We start from the raw sequence: 17,641 nt of genomic DNA, 5'->3' as shown, positions 1-17,641 counted from the left end.
ACCATAGGGAACCGGTTCTATTAACTAAATCAATAAAAGACATGCAGGTGACTATTTTACAAGGTGGCAGAAGAATATAAAGCTATAAAGAATACCACAAATGTGATTTAGGGGGGGGTGAAAGTAAATCTGTAAGAAAGCCGCGCACCAGGTAATCTGACACCTGATCTAATGAGCTCATCAAAACTTACCATGACATGGTTTGATTAATGTTTTAGAAGAAAAAGATCTGAGTAGAAAAAAGGTTTGGGTTTAGCAGAGAAATAAAATAAATGTAAAAAATCAATGGCTAGAAACTACCCAGATGAATTTTCATCGTGAAAACTCAGCTTACTCCAGAAGGGAAGAGAAAGTCATCTGCTAACTGAAGTGCCAGAACAGAGCTGGTTTATCTGGGCCAGACGTTTCAGTGACACAACTGAACGCTAACCAGACCCCGAGCACCTTGCAGCTCGTTACCGCAGCAGTTTTAGAACAGCCTGGTGATATGAAATAAGCCACTTCACTCACCTTCTAAAAATCTTGGCAGTATTTCCACAAGGTACACGAGAGGAGGTGGCAGGTGAAGGAACGTATACCAGCAGTGTATTCCTACCCAGGGCAGGACAGCCGTGTGCCCACAGCTGGCGTTATACCTTATGCATTCCCTCTAATTGCAAGCCGCTTTAGCTGACATGTATACCAAGTCTTGCTGAAGTAAGAAGAGCAGTGGTAAAGTTTACTGACCTTTCTTCACCAAGAATTTACAGTTCTTGAATTCAAGAACCAGAGGAAATTGGTCTCGTCCTCAACTACAACCTTCGTTAAGTCAATGGTCTCTACAAAACGGTACTTTTGTTCTAGGCTCAACTCACTCCAAACACGCAGCAGGACGATAAACACAAGCCAAGCTGAGCGAGTCCTCCCACGCACGCATCTCTGGGAACCGCTGCCCGGGCGCTTCTCAAAAGTCTTGACCCGCAGCTGCCCTGGTCAGAGGCTGCAAAAACCACAAGCACAGACAGCAGGATCGGTATATACCAGATGCTGAAACGCGGAGTTCTGGCTCGTCTGCTAGACAGTTGTGCAGACCCACAGCAGTGCTCGAAGCAGTCTGGGAGCTGAGTGCCTGTGCCCTCACCTCCCTCTGGTGGAAGGGTGCTGGTGTCTCAGGGCAGCACGCACATAAAAGCTTCGGAACCAGATCTGAATCCAACACTGTTTAAAAAGCACACCTCAAGTGCTTGCAGCTCAGACAAACCCAAACTGAGAATGTGTGGATTTCCAGACCGATTTATTTCTCTAAGTCAGGTCCTCTGATAGCAGGAGTGATAGTAGTTGCGATAAACCGACACAGAAGATTTAACAATTTCTTCATTTAATAAGTGATTTTCACTACATGGTATTGTACACTGTCATCTGTTCAAAAAAGATTAACAGTTTTTAAAAAACAAGATACCGTGAGAGATTTGTATAAACTGGTGCTCAAGATCAATGCCTCTGGTTGGCTCATCAAGCTGTTTTCTAGGCTTCTTTGTAAAACAAAGTCTCTAGGCCAAAATGCACAAAACCATTCAGGCAGATCTTAGAACCATTTCCTTAACTTCCAGCCTTCTGACCCTGGCTGCCACAGGACTGATGCAACTGTAAAAAGGTCCACTTGATAGAACGTACAGAAACTGTACAAAAATGTGTTTACTTTTGCCATGAACAGAACTAACAGCACAGCATTTCTACTTGCTATTTCAAGTCGAGACTTCCTTTTTATCTCCGAGAGGAAGGCATGAATGGAAGGCCCTGCCAGCTCAGAGTGGTGGGTTGTGTACGTACAGTTTTCTAAGCGAACTTTGGCTTCAGGAAGGAAACTTAAAATAATGGCTTTAATTGACATTTAAAGTATATGGAGAGGGAGGTGTGTTTTCATTAAATATACATCATACCAGTGATGCCGGGAAGGTTGAAGGTTATTTCTAATGTTGACAGCAATAAAACTAATGTGTACATGACAAGACATTAAAAGAAAAGCAATCCCTTTAAAACAAATTTCAACGTAAAAAAAGTTCACAGTGGTTTGTATAAACAGTATGTCATTTCCAACAGTAACAAATTTCTACTCTCACAGCACACTAGTGCCCTCTTTAGATCCTAAAGAAAACAAGCATTTACACTACTCATTGTACAGATTCAGAAAGTCAGTTGTACAATTACCCATAATGACAGGATAAGATGCTGCGGAGTGTACAGCTGTAACACCAACGAAAGGAAAGTTTAAAACCTTTTCTGGGAGGGAGAAAAATCTCTCATTTGCTGTTACAACCAGCAAATGCCATTCATCAAATCAAAAGGGAATCCACAAACACATTATCTATTTTGAGCAAGCTGAACGGTACACATTACAGTTTTAAAAATGGAGGTTATATACTATAATACAAGTCCGAACAAGGCAGTGCCACATTGACTATTTCTTTGCTTGTTTTGTGATCATACCCCTGGGAGGCGTTACAGGTCTGCTAGCATTGGGCTTCTTTTTCTCTGCAGGTTTCAAAATCTGAAAGAGATAATTCAGTCATTAAGCAAATAATTTAGTTTTCTTACCCTCAAACAATCCATTCAGTAGGATAAGGCATGACACAGATCAGCTGGACAGGTAATAAGGAAGCCAAGAAATAAATGAGTTTCCTGCTCAGAGCAGCTGATCTGAGAGCCCATGCCAACGGAAGCAGGAAAACAGCTGATAACTTTGCTTGGATGATTTAATTCCAAGGTAAAACAGTTCATCTACTCACATCAGTAAGGGCTTATCACGTTTTTAAAGACATGAATGCAAACAGCTCTGTCTACATTTAATAGCTGTGAAGATCTATTTGAAGCAAGCATTATGGTTTGTAACAGTACAGTATAAATCGAGAACAGGAACTTTAAAGTGTGACTGCACTAAGTAGGAGATAAAGTTGCCAGATACCGTACCTGAAAAGAGCACATTAAAGTTTCATCCACACTCATCATGGCACCTGCATTGTCAAATTCTCCACAGTAATTTGGGGCAGAAAAGAGAGTTACCAATTGCCTTTTTGCAAAAAACTCATATCCATCTTCAACAACCTTTGGAGACAAAAGCAGAAATTACACTGGGCAATTTCTTCCAGACAAGGTACAAAGCAGCTTTAATCGAAGCAGCAGCTGAAAAACTGGTTGCAGCTAAGGAGCACCAGCTCCAAACTTTTACCCCAAAAGAAGGAAGAGCATCACAGGATCCATTTTGGCAACAAGGTCCATTAACAATAAAACAGAATTACACTAAGTTCAAGACAACCTTGTTTAAGAATCAGACCCACGGTTTACACGTATTAAAAACACACGAGGGCTTTTAAACAGTGGGACAAGCTGCCCAGAGACGGTGGAATCTGCCCTTGTGGATATTTAAAGCCTGGCTGGACAAGATCCTAAGTGATTTGGTCTTATATTGGTTTGCCCTGTGTTGAGTACATGCGTAGAGACCAGATGACCACTTCAGGTCCCTTTCAACTTAAAATGTTCCTTGGTTTAAAGCACAAAATTAAAATACCTGATGAGCTCTACATATGAGATCCAAATCATGTTTGTGGAGAAACTTAGCAACCACTTCAGCACCAAATGTGAAGGACACTCCTCTGTCATTTTCACCCCATCCTAGGACATCTTTGTCAGGGTCGGACCACAGGAGATCACAAAGAAGACCTTGATCAGGTACATCAGTGGGGCGCATAATTCGTCTTATCTGTTCCATTGACTGAAGGTCTGGTGACAAACCTGGTCAGAGTAAAGACACACGCAGCTCACATTTCAGTCCAACTTCGCACTGTAAGATTGACACAACTCAAGACAAAAAAAATCCAAACACATTCACCACCACAATTTTATGTAGTACAATGGCAATGTTAACTGGTATTTTTTAATCCAGCACTTATTTTAAAGCTTGTATAAAAGACTTTTTAGAAGGTTTACCGGGAGCAAGATAAGCAAAGCCATTTCCCCGTTTTAGAGGATTACCACCTCAACAATTTGCAAGTGTCTGTTAAAAGAGCTATCAAGTAAAAGAGGCACCAATGCTAGAAATAACTGGACATGTTTATTTTAAAGATCAGGCCTAGTAAGATGAAATACAACATCACATAGATCTCATACCATTTTCTGCATTTCTCCAGTTGTCTGCATACAACTAAATGCAGACAATTTTATCTGCAGTCAAACTGCCAGCCCAACGATTCACAAAACTGACATTGATCAAGCTCTCAACCCTACCTCATACATGAACCGAGGCAGGGGAAAATCCCTAAAGTTTCAAAGCTTTGCTAAAGAAGTGCAAGACAAAAAAAATCAATGTTTTTCAGCAGCTGAAAAGCATACAAGATAAACATGAAATTGCCAATATTTATACCAGAGTGTTACATTTTCTTAAAATATCAACTAAAGAACTTACCTCCATGACAGCAGAATATTTTCTCATCCACAATAGCTGCAATTGGTAAACAGTTAAAACAGTCTGTGAAAGTTTTCCACAGCTTAATATTATATCTTCTCTTACCTAGAACAGATTTGGGGAGAAAAGAACAGTCAGTGTACTTCTCTAACACAACTACAGTCTACCATGGCTGCCTTGAACTTAGACTTGCAAGAACTCAGCAATAAGGCCTATACACATTTTATCTTCCCTGATACCCGCTGATGTACTTTACTGCTGATAAGAAAAGTTGCAAGGTCTTTTTCCATGTGACAGACGCAGCTTTGAAATGGCTCTGAGGATAGCATGCATCTGTTCAAGAGAATGACATTCTACTCTTGGCAGCCAGACCCTCCCGTCTCAACTCCCTTGGAGAATGTGATCCATTTCAGAAAATTATGCCATTTGCTGTTTTCTTCAGGGATAGACAGCATTTCCTGGAAAGCAGCTTTTCCTTAAATTTCTGCAAGTACTTCACTGCAGGCACAGAAACAGGCCTGAAAAAATGAAGCTGCTAGCTTCACTTTCCAAGCAACTCTCCCAACAGATATGAGCCCTGAACGTATCTGCGATATGTGACTAAGCCTGTGATTAATCTTAGAGGAGTCAAGTCAAATGCCGCACATCTTTGTTTCCTTGTTGAAAAAGGAGAATGAGACAGAGTACATTTTGTAAGGTACAAGCCAAGCATGTCCCACAGCAGAACTTGGGAGGATGCTTCAGTGCACAATCAACGTAATAGTTTAATCTCCTCCACACTATCTGGTTTAGCTCACATCCTTTGAAACATACAAACATTACACATCTACTTCACAGCAAAATTACTTATTATGATACTGTAAGGTCTACGTATAGCTTCCATCGCAGACCTTAATGCACTCTGCAGTGACAGAGCTGGTACACTAAGTGCATAGCAACGTTACGTTTGTTCAAAAGGAGCGCTTGTGATGCCAAATAAACACAAGCCTATTTCTTCATTAAAAGGCTGATGCACTGGTTCAAGTCACATTTACAGCTGAAACCACCTACTGAAAGAGCAAGTAGCTGGTATTTAATCCGATCACGTATCATACTGAAGGCTTCACATATGCTTTGCCCCATTTATTAAAGGAAGAAAGGAAATGCTGTTTTTGGCCAAAGCAGCAGGGCAAAATACTGTAGGACTGCATGCAGTCTCAGGTATTCCAGAGAAGGACAAACATTTGCCTCCCCCCCCCTTTTTTTTTAACATTACAAAGTTACAGGACTTAGTATGAACTAGACTGCAAGCACTGTAACAATCACAATAAAGACCAGTACAATCTCTAAGTTATAACACCGGTACACATTGTTACAGATGAAAGAAACATGCAAACTGTAAAGCAGAGTAAAATTCTCATCTGGTAAGACAACCGTAAGAACTTCACAAATGTGTACCAGTGACAACGTAACGCAGTGGCCAGTTAACAAAATTACCCATTTGCAGGCTGCTCTGTGAGGATCAGGCTGTAACAGAGTAAACAAAAACATTCCCCTTGCTAAAATAGGCCACAGGGCCGACTGAAGTGTGCAGAGATAACAGCAAGTTAGGAAAGAGTGATCCAATGCCAGAAGACATCAAACACCTGCTTTCCGAAGCCAAAAGACACTCACATTTGTCAGTAATTACTTACATTCATCATAAAACCCATAAATTCTATTAATGCTGGCACATTCATGGTTCCCTCGGAGAAGGAAAAAATTCTCTGGATATTTAATTTTGTAGGCCAGTAGAAGACAAATTGTTTCTAAAGACTGCTTTCCTCTGTCAACATAATCACCGAGGAACAGGTAGTTGCTTTCTGGTGGAAAGCCTCCGTATTCGAAGAGTCGAAGCAAGTCATAGTATTGTCCGTGGATGTCACCTGCAAAGAGTGTTCAGAAACAACACAAGTGACATTTCACAACATTTTTTGATTAATTCTAGAGAAACGGCAAATAAGTGAAGCATCAGAAAAAAACTGCAGATATTGCCTGCAACATTCTTGAAGATTACATAGTTTGTCTTAATACATACCAAATTATCACTCAAAATCTTGACCTCTATGCAATACAATGACTAAGTATGCATTAAGACTAAGTATCCATCTACTCAAAAATATTCCTACACATGTGAAACAAATCTAAGACTCCAAGGTATCAGCCCTGTGCTCGCACAACAATCTGGCATCCAGTTAATTCCTTTCCTTGACTGGTGGCTGTGACATTAGGGACTTTTACTTCATTCTCGATACCTTCACACATCAGTAGTGACACTGACTGAAAACCAGGGAATTTACTTTCCTCTGCACCAGCTCTGGTATTTTCTTGCCACACCCAGTATTTCAAATTATAACAGTGAAGTTGTACCAAAATAAATTTGTATTTCTGCCTTTGGTTTAAATCACAGTTTTGTTTCTGGCACGCAGAACACAATCTTGCTTTTAGTCTACCACGTTATAAATATTGAACAAACTACTTCAGTCTGAAGTAAATCCTCAGTGTTGGCGCAGGATTTATCGAGGGGTGTATTTTGACATTCTTCATTCTTTTAGCACAACTAGATATGCACATGCATGCAAAATCAGCACCACCACCAAGTGTGGTGAAACCAAACCAGAAAGTCAGTCCTGGGGATGGTACAGAAATTCAAGTTTCCAGCAAGATTTTAAAATGGTGTCAAAACCATGGTTCAACTCTGAATAGCAGCTACAAAAAAGCTACTGTGGTTCTTGGATTCTCCTTGATCAGGCTGAACATTCAATGATACAAAAACTCCTTTCCAAAACTTCTGAACCCTGGTCAAGAGACCTGATGAAACTAGACCAGTTACTTTTTGGTTCGGGATTTTTTGGTCCCAACTCCAATTCCCATGTTCAATGCCCCCTCCCCATTCCTCCACCCAAAACATTCAGCCCAACCTTATTTTCCCTTTCACTACGAACATTTGCCCATTTCATAGTAAGTGAAAGTAGCAACTGGCATTTGTTCTCTGCTTAACATCTGCAGATACTCAAAATCCACCCCCACACCCTGACCAAGCACCAAATCACCGCACTTACCACATATTTTCAGCGGAGCTTCAAGTTCTAGTAGAATAGGCTGACTGAGAAAGATCTCTCTGGATTTCAAGCACAGTCCTCTAATTTCGTTCTCTTGAAGTTGGACATTTTTACCTGGTTTCGATCCTCTCACTGTTGGAAGAAGTTACAAGTCAGTTACCCATGTCAACAGTATTCCTATTGTTACTTTAAGAGCCTGACTAAATGCCACTAACACGGAATTAAACTATAACAATTGTGCTATTAGGACTGAATAATATTTTAAAAGTATTCTGTTTACGCTGAGCTGTTAAACTGCCATTTGCTTTCTCCACCAAATGCCTCTAAACTCTTAAAATAAGTTTAAAGTAAAGCAGGATAAACGTACATGGGAATGTCAGCCACATAAAGACGCTTGTCATCACCTCACCACCACCACCCAGAGGTTAAGCTTATTATATTGACATGCTAAAGCGGTCAGGGCACAGATTAGGCTGAAAAGTAAAACAGCTTGAGCCCCAGAATTCATCAAAAAAAAATCCCTGTTCATCTAGGTGAGAAGTTCTCGGTTACAATGAACCTGAAGGTAGCACAGCATCTGCAGTCCCCTATCTGAAGGTGCCTCCACAAAGCAGGACCTGTCAAAATCTAATGGCCCAGCACATCCTTAACGGCTGTTTTACAACCTAAATAGGACAGTCAGACATACAACCTAAATAGGACAGTCAGACAAATAACTGCGTTCCTAAAAACTGCCTCAAAGTTACAGAGCACGCTGCAGAAATAATTAGTACCACAGAACAGTCACCAACATTTCAAGCCAGTACTTTACCTTTTTACTACTCTTTTTAACACCTCTTACCCCTCCCCGACAAGTTTCAGTTCCTCAGGAACACCCGAGCCAGAGGAACAGCTGAATACATTAAACATTTGACAACCAGAGGGAGAGGTGGGAACCCTCCAAATATACTTCCTATTCCATATGGATCAGGACTGTGACTACATTTATTTTAGAAGGTTCCTGTAAAACCCATCCTCAGGCTCTCCCACCTCTCCGCTATGCCAAATTGATGCTCATGGTGCCAATGAGGGTAAGAGGTGGTGCGGAATGACACGAGGAAAGGAGCGAGGAAAAAGGGGGCTGGAACAGCGACAGAACTTCCTCTCCCACCAGTTACGCTTGCACAGCAGAACTGGGAGCCCAAGTTAGAATGAGGACTCCAGAAGGAGTTCAGGAGAAGGCCCACATTAACACCACCAGGCTCTTTTTTGTCAAGTCTGTAAACAAAACTCAAAGCCTCATTACTAGGACTCTTCTTGGGAAGAATTTTTTAAATGCACTAAAACTGAAGCCACCAAATTGACAAATTTCACAACAAAGCATGTCTAATGTCTAACAATCTCCCCTTGTTCTTTTCTTAAAGCCATTACCCCTTGTCCTATCACTTGTAAAAAGCCGCTCTCCAGGTTCCTTTTAGGTGCCCTTTACAGAGGGAGAAGGACTGTCCCAAAGCTGCAAAGGATTTAATCGGGAAGGAAATCGCTCCTGTATTTCAGAAAGGGAGATTCTAGCTTTTTGTCTATTTTAACTGAGCTGTTTCATAAATTGCTGAGACAGAGCCCAAAGAAATTCACCTTACTAAACCATGTACCACTTTTTCTGGGTCCCTTCTCCACATCTTGTCATCCCCCCCCCGAACACAGCAAAAGACAAGCTGGTAGGAGATTTATCTCCCGGCTCAGACCACATTTCTTCAATCCTTCTCTTCTTCTACCGCCTCCACTGCAACAATTCTCAATGTTTGGTTCCCTTCACATCCTGTCAAAGCTTGGACACAGAACAAGGACACCAGCTTGGCCCAAACAAGTTTCTACAGCCATGGGAAGTTTCCCCTCCGTTCCCCATTTACTTGACACTAACACCCCCTTGCCCCCAATTTCTGTTGCCCAGAAAGACAAAAGGCCATTTCTACGGCAGCAATTCTGTTACTACAGCTAAATTGCACGCAGCAGCATTTGTGAGGGGTAGGTTAAGAGTAAATGGAAAAACCATTACGCTGTTACTGTCCCCGCAGACCCTGCAGTTCATGAAATCAAGAAGTGAGAATTCCAGTAGGGAAGAAGGCTTCGGAAGAGAAAAACAATCGTGTTGCAGAGGGCTCACAATTTCTTATTAGCACTTAAGTGTTCTTTTGTGCCTTTGATCGAGAGTAGACGGCATTGTTTGGTGTAATCTCTAGCCAAGAATAAACAGTGCTTGTGTAATATCCAGCCATAAAACCACGTGCCACTGGACTCCAGCTCCACTAGCACTTGGTGTCATCACCCAGCCAGTTCCCTGCTGCACACCAACTCCCATCGCAGAGACCCGAGCCGTGCTGGCACTGCCCGTACTGCAGAGCCACCGACAGCACCAAAAACCACGCAGCCTTTCTTCAAACAAGCTCCAATTCAAATTACAACCTGCAGTGACAGTGAGGTGCGCTGTCAGATGTCCCAGCTCTAGCACTGTTATCTCTCGGGCAATACTTGCTGCTGTTACCCGCAGCCATGTATTACCGCTCACCCTGGCATTCGTTCTGTGGTGACACAGAAATTACCACCAAACTTCAAGTATTCCATTAAAATATTAGAATTAATGAAGCACATAAATGGGAGTTAAATCTTTGTCACAGCAGTTTATCACGCTTGAGTCTTTTCATCTCTGCAGTCATTTTTTTCAGCCACCCGGTAATTTCCCTCATGCTTGCGAGCAATGAACAAGTTACTGAACACACCAAATATCCAGAAGCAGTAAAGAACAAATTTAGAGAAAAAAGTGATCAGCTGGTTAAATTATAAAGATCAATTTCTCCTCTCTTAAATATCAGAATTAGCTTTTTTTTTTTAAAAGAGGTACTATACTTGTGTTTAACCTTCTCAGATAGCAAAAACTCAACTTTCCGTGATTTGGTCTTGTTGGAAATTGCTAAAAATCAAACCCTGCATCTCACATCCATAAATTAAAAAGTATAAAAAAGTACACGAAATGTAAGCAATGCACTGAGTCACTCGAGCTCATGAATAAAGCATATGCATTCATTTCTGCTGAGGATTAAATGAAAATCTGAGAACCGACTGCTTCAGATTCAAGTTTCCTAGGTTTCTGATATATTTCCATTGAACCAGTATAATCTTCATGCAGTTTTAGTCATTTAGTTGTAGAAAACCTTGACATGATGAAATGATGCTTTGTTGCAGTTTACATAAACTCACTAGCAGGGATGTCAGAAAACAGGAAAATTTGGTTCAGTTCCGTATCACGCTGCCTGCCGGTGACATTTTGGCCACTTTCATCCAACACGGAACCAGCGCAGGAAAAAATGCGTGTTCCATTTCTTCTACCACTGACCTATATCCTGAAAAGCTGGAAAAAAATATTTTCGGCTTCAGAAGAATCAAATATGCAGGAGTGCACGGTGGTTTGAGAAATCTGTATTTTTAGTGCAAGGATTTTCTCATCCACAGTGAAAGAGCTGGCAAAGAAATGCAGGATACTCAGCCTGAATGAACACTTAGGAGGTTTCTCTGAGTCTCCAAATGACTTAGTCCCACTAAGAAGGGCAAAGATACTATGAAAAATGCGGTGTTTACAGTTTCTTTTCTCTGCTTTGGACCGAAACAAGGCAGCTTGTAGAGATCACACAGTACGATATTAATTGGCAGCTTGGTCAAAGTCAAAAGAGCAGCTCGATAGCACCGTACATGCACATTGGTTCTTTCAGTGCATAAAAAATAACCTCTCAGAAATGACAGGCTGGAACTGGCAGCGAAACAAGCTAAAGATTAATCAGTTGAGGGAAGAAGTCAGCCCATTTCAAATAATATTTTATTTATATCTCGTCTCAACATACTGCTGCACTGTTTCCAGACAGTAACATATTCCCTTCCTCCTTTAGGCAGAGCCGCTCTTGTTCTCTATCATTTTGAGAGCTTGAATTTCAACGGCCAGCCCAGACAGCCTTCTAACAAGTAAAACCTTCCTCCAGTGGGCAAGTGTAAGAAGTTTGGGGAAAAAGATTTCCACTGGCTGGAAAAGGCTACAGAAAAGATCTCCCCCTGAGGCCAGGATGATCTCTGAAGAGGTACTCTTCCAAGTCACAATGACCGAGCTAGAAAATATCCCAGCTTCTACAGCTATGCTCTGTAAAACCAGCGCAGGAAGCCTTTAAGGGAGAGCAATCCATCTGTTGTCCAGTCAAAAGCATAAAGCCTTTAGCCAGTATTGACAGAGCTTTTTGTTTTTTAAATACACTGAGCACGGGGCCAAGCCACAGCTCTGAGGCAATGACAACCACATGCTCTTATCTCTTCACGATGTGCTATTCCAGACCTTATTTCCGAGGGTTACAAGCTTCAATACAGATCCTTCACAGCCTGTCCAAAACACAAATCGATAGGTTTCAACTATTAAAATTAAATGCTGCACTTTCCAAGACAAGGAGAACTGCTAGAAAGCACCAACCCCAACCCCAGAGGACGTGAGCGCAGTACGACGGCCGCCCAGCAGAGGGAGAAAAAAGCATACAAGGAAGAGCAAGAATTTACCACCCCCAAATCATTTCGGTGCGAGCAAAAAGCCAGGACAAAGCATAGCTGCGGCTGCCAGGGCTTCCAACACAGCCTGACATTCAGGGTAACTTTCATGCAGTTCTGTCTGAAGGACAGATGGGTCAGAACTGTAGGATCCAGAACGTACAGGCTGTACAGCACGCTCCATCTCTAGCACCTTCCAGCGTTCGGTCTGGTGCAAAGCAACCCTTTCACAAAGGGAAAGGCTCTTACCAAAATGAGTGTATTACCTGTGAAAGGGAGCAACCCTTCCAAAAGGATATTCAGAAATAGAATACTCGAAGTGGTAGAAATTTCAGTGATCCATGCTTCAGTATTACCTTACAAATGCCGTCAGCTGAAGTGCTAGACTTGAGTTCTCGTACAGAAAATATTTTAAAGAAAATAGTCCATTGGCAGCTTGGTTGACTCCTAGCTTATTAAACAAGACTCTCAATTTTACCGTATTTTACGTTAAGATGCCTGCAATCCTAAAGGAGTTTCCAAAAATACCGCAGGTTGTTTTTATCTTGCTTTTGGCAGTTCCCGATGACAGTTTCGCATTCCATTTTACACCATAGACACAAAGGGAATAAATAACTTGGAAGTGGTTGATGTCAAAAAGGTTTTAGTTTACTTCAGGCAGCATCAACTTTGATCAGCTCCTTTCAAATTCAAAATCAAAACCGAAAAGCAACTCCTGAGCTACACTGAGCTACGCTAAGTAACGCTGCGCTACTGGAACGTACGTGGTTTGAGGTCAGTGAGTGCTACTTGTTTATTAGAAACATCCCAGCTCACCAAAAAGTGAAATCCAACCAAATTTCAGATTAGCATTTGTGACAATCAGCTAAACGGAAAGCAATCCTACAGATCCAATCAATGTTGTATTAAGCACAAAGGAATAGAAGTCAGAGAGCTGAATTTTAAGAAATATTTTTTCCTCTTTCCAGCAGCTTTATCTATACTCTTTGGCTTAACTAATTTTGATAACTGGATGATCTTTCACCATTTAATGCAAATTAAAGAGTATCTCCTCATCAGCTATACAACAAGCTTCACCAGGAATAGAAGTCTGTGGGTGTATAAACAGGGAAGTTTGAGGATTTAGAGTCTTTTTGCTGATTTTAGTGCACTAAACAGGATTTCAGCTTTCAAAAAGGCTATCACCACCCTGGCCTTGCATGGCTTTATCCAAAGAAGCCTCTCCTCATTACTCGTTTTCCTTTAATAGCAATTGCAGAGGCTGGAACACAGAAAAGATTTTCAGAAACTTACTTCAACTTGGGCTCCACTAACGTATGCTAGCTGTTATTTTACCCTGTTATTTGTTACCATGGTAAGGCTAGGACATTTCAATCTGCTTTTCCAGAGACATTACTATGCGCTCCAGTTTCAAATCAGACCCTATTTACATTATACACGAAAAGCTGCCAACAGTAGGTGAAGGAAACGGATACGGGGCTCTAGTTACAGGAACATCATCTGACATGGCACAAAAGGGAAGCCACTCTCACACCTGGGAATCTCAGGATTTCTCCTCACTGATCCTTTTTGCCTGGAGCTGAACAGGAATTCTGCCATTTCCTTTCCACGACTATACGGATGACACCGATTTTTCATCTTACAGGGAGCTTTTCCTGCATCTCATCTAGCAGCAGGTTTGGTTTAGCAGATAAAAAGCCCAGAATATTTAGCTATTGCTTACAACATCCCTTCTAGAAGAACAGCTTGCCCCTAAGTTTGCCCCTACTTATTCCTCGGTCAAGTTAGTCCTGTAAATATTTGGGCTTTTACCCACTATCAAATACACTTAGGAAACATCTCAATACTCACTGCAGGATACTGTCATTTGGTATACTTTAAAAGCCTTACTCTTGAGAAAATTGTTGTTAGGAAAATTACTATAAAAGCAACGAAATTAGACAACCTGTTCTCATGAAAATGTACAGCCCTCATTAGTAAAGAAGTCAAGCAAAACATAAGTTACGGAAAAAAAAATGGTATGCTCAATGTTTTCATTGAACTGCTCCCCAAGGTGGAGAACAATGTTACTGGAAAATGGTTTTTGTGACATTTCAAAGCCAAATGGCTCTGTACTATAAACACTTAGAGCAAGAAAGACTCTCCAAATATTTACTTAAGAACAAGAAGCTAAACATACACTTCTAGGCCTTTAAAGAATACTCTAATCATTTCAGCTAACTAGCTTAATGTGGGCTGGATTGCATCAACTCCTTGAGGGAAACAGTACGAATAACGTAATTTGATCAGAGCCATTACCTCAGTTGTCATAAAAGATGTCAAGACAGAAAGCAAGTACAACTCAATCACAATTACTTTACTGATACCCTGTATTAAGAACAAAAGGGAGAACAACTTATTTACCATTTCACCACTTCACCTTGACCATTAGACTAGATCCACTACCAGCACAGCTCACTTGGTCTCCTCCGACAGTGCAATGCTAAGGCTAATATAAAACACAGTTTATGAAATAAATTTGAAATAAATTAGTGTGAGAATATATTTAAAACTATCTCCATAATACCTTTTTTTACCCTTTAAAGGGGAAGAAGGCATAAAGCCATAGTACCAGTTTATATCCTTTGCATTATATTAGATGAATCACCTAAAATTAGCTGTTATAAAAATAAGTATGCATTTTAAAGATGTTTATAATAAAATATCAAATTGCTCTGAAAATTAAAACTTGCACAAAGATTTGGGCAATTCAGTTTGTTATTAAACTGATATTAAAGCAGATTGTGCTGTGTTGTAATGCTTGACTATGATTATAATCTGTGTGCAACCTTGCCTGAAAAGGTTATCACTTGAAACAATTCTGGTACAGACGCTTCAGGCTTCATATAACTAACATCCTGCAGTTGTTCTACCAGCACTGCACTGAAAACAATGCCACATAATGCAGAAATGCATCTTAAATTTCTTTGCTTGTTCCAAATCGGATGGGAAACCTCACACACACTTCGGATTCTACCCCCCAGTTTAATACCATGCAGATCCGCACTTCAGAAGTTCAGTCTTGTCACCTACCTACCTGCACCTTAATAATGCCAGGGAAAGGATGAGTCAAATTTTAAACCACCAGAGAACGGTGCCTGCACAGTAATTCACACAATTTATCACTCCACGCAAAATGCAGCGCTTGCAAAAATGCAGCATTGCTTTGCCCTTTCTGGGGAAAAAAAAAAGTAAAAAGACTACCACAAAGGTCAATCATCACTGTCTGAGAAAGAAGTTTAAAATGGACACTTAATAAGCAATACACAAAATACACCCTAGCACAGGCTACTAACATAGGTAATCATTTTAAAAACTGAAAGACGATCATTGCCTCAAGAAATCTGAAATCCCAGCTGAAATGTCAATAAAAAATTAATTTCAGCTCTGGCAGCTGATGCAACCTGAAGTAATAGCATCTTTAGCTACATGACCATCTCTTAAAAGATCTTGTCAGTAAGCCTTCTGAAGCCTGATTTACGAGCTCCCATCTCCTCCAAACGTGTAATACTGCTATAAGCCGGGTAAGACCATAACATATCAACATTGTACCTCTTATTACTTTCTGAAACTTTAAACAAGAATCGTCATTCAAAATCACTCGGATTTCTTTCCATGCTTACATTGTGCCATGTCTTTAATATTAGCGACTTATGCTGAGAAAACCGCATGAGTTGCACTAGATCTAATCAGGTACGAAATGTATTATCTGCAGTAAAACTGAGCATGTATTAATAAGGCACCAGACATATGACATATAGGACCTGACACCTACAAAGTGTGCTACTAGAGTTTCAGGAAAATCCTGGTCTAAATTTATGAAGGGAAGCCTTTAAATAATTTAAGCCAGGGTAGTTTAAATTGGTAACAGGCAAACCAAAACGGATCAGAGAAAAAGCCCTACTTACTTTTACTTATTCTAGCTCAGTAATCCCATAATACACCTATTGGATTTTTAATTCCGAGTAATTTCTGTGGTAGCACTACTGTCCCTCTGCCTGTCCTTTTGCTATCCAGGCCATTACACCAAGCAAAATTTTATAAGAAGGAAAAAGTGTAACATAGCTGAAAGACATTTCCTTACTGTTTGCTTCAACATCATCTTAGATGACTTTGTGCCAAATGGAAATAACGTTAAACCCCTGATCAACCTCTTCAAGTGCTTAAGAGATGCCTGCCCCAACACACATGAAATTCTGCTGGATCAGGCTAGCTCCCTTCCCTAAATAATTCCTTCCTTGATGCCTTAAGAAAATGTGTCACCAGCTACTTCCAACACGGATCAGATGACAACTGCAGCCTGGTGCTGACCCCTGCAACCAAAAGGAAGATGCTGAAGACACCCCCTGGAACTTGTAGGTTTCCCTTTGATTTAGGGGCTTCCATGCAATCTTTTTCAACCCTAGGTGCTAACATGACAATAAGCCCTTCCACGTACTGTCTGCAACAGCATAACCCAACCCTCAATTGAGACCAAAGTAAGCTACCATATGTTACAAACTCAGAGCCCAATGGTAGTATTAACGCAGCAGCTAATCAATGCTAAAGCCACGATGTCCTAAAGCCCGTGGAATTCCCCTGCAGACTTTCTGAGGAGCTGCCCCGACAGGCTCTTTAAACTCCCCAGCTCCGACTTCCAGAGCCCCACGACTGCCCAGCCAAGCGCAGCCCCCACGTGCGTGCAAGCGAAAAATGGGGGGGGGGGAAAAAAAAACAGAAAGAAAGGCCAGGAGCATCCTGAAACGCTCCCCCACGACGATAAGGAGCAGCCCCCCGCCAGCTGTAAGGGGAGGCCGGCAGGACCCCGCGCTGCTCGGGGGCCGGGGGCAGCGGAGCTCCAGGACCCGTGGGGACCCCCGGGAGGCCTCAGAGCCCCTCGCCCCCCAATTTTGGGTCCCCCCAAACCGCGGTCGTGGCCGAGCGGGGGACCGAGGGGGGCCCCGCCGGAGGCCGCTGCCGGGCGGGCTCGGGGGCCCGGTGCCGGCCGCCCCCCACCTCCTGTCCCCCCCCGCCGCCGCCGCCGCCCCTCACCCTCCAGCAGCCGTTGGATGATGCTGTCGATGTTGAGCTTGTCTATATCCGCCATCGCCTCGCAGCGGCCCGGCGGACCCCTCCCCGCCGCTCCCCTCCCTCCGCTCGCCGCTCGGCAGGGCCCGGCTCCTCCGCTCGCCCCGTGCCGCCGGTCTCTGCCCGCTCCCCCGCCTTCTTCTCCCCTCTCGGCTCCGAGCCCCCCGCCGCCGCCGCCGCCGCCTCCCCCCTCGGCAGAGCCCCGGCGCCCCACAAAATGGCCGCCGTCCCCTCAGCGGGCTCGGCCGGCGCACGGATACCGCGAGCGCGCGGCGGCTCACCGGAAGCCCTTTATAGGCCGGGCGGGAAGAGCGCGGCGGAGGCGGGGCGCGCACTGCGGCTCCGAGCCCGCCCTCGCCGGATCCTTCCGCCGGCGGGCGGGGAAATAGTGCGGGGCTGCAGCCCGTTCCCGGTGCTGTGGGGGCTGCCGTGAGCGGCCCGGCCTCGGTCTGTGGGAACCGGG

The 17,641-nt window shown here is 42.7% G+C and overlaps 1 protein-coding gene across 1 annotated transcript; it reads right to left on the bottom strand.

The window, feature by feature from the left end:
* Positions 1-1,256: 1,256 nt before the first annotated feature.
* PPP1CC (protein phosphatase 1 catalytic subunit gamma) lies at positions 1,257-17,427 on the bottom strand. The gene is made up of 7 exons (XM_083804243.1): positions 17,143-17,427; positions 7,519-7,650; positions 6,112-6,342; positions 4,439-4,543; positions 3,545-3,768; positions 2,947-3,081; positions 1,257-2,527 (listed from the first exon to the last, which is right to left on the bottom strand). Exons 1-7 carry the CDS (start codon positions 17,195-17,197, stop codon positions 2,438-2,440), a joined length of 972 nt encoding a protein of 323 aa, XP_083660369.1. The 5' UTR covers positions 17,198-17,427; the 3' UTR covers positions 1,257-2,437.
* Between the last annotated feature and the right edge of the window lie 214 nt (positions 17,428-17,641).

This window comes from Anser anser, assembly GCF_964211835.1.
Source record: "Anser anser genome assembly, chromosome: 18".
Lineage (NCBI taxonomy): Eukaryota > Metazoa > Chordata > Aves > Anseriformes > Anatidae > Anser > Anser anser.
The sequence above is the reverse complement of the archived record's forward strand: the minus strand, read 5'-3'. Positions and strand labels throughout refer to the sequence as shown.

Excerpts from the sequence above, each read along its gene's own strand:
- PPP1CC (XM_083804243.1), bottom strand. The coding sequence starts at position 17,197 with ATGGCGGATATAGACAAGCTCAACATCGACAGCATCATCCAACGGCTG. Across the intron at positions 3,769-4,438 it reads AATATTCTGCTGTCATGGAG|GTTTGTCACCAGACCTTCAG; the intron begins GTAAGTTCTTTA and ends TACTCTGACCAG. Across the intron at positions 3,082-3,544 it reads TCATATGTAGAGCTCATCAG|GTTGTTGAAGATGGATATGA; the intron begins GTATTTTAATTT and ends TTGTCTCCAAAG.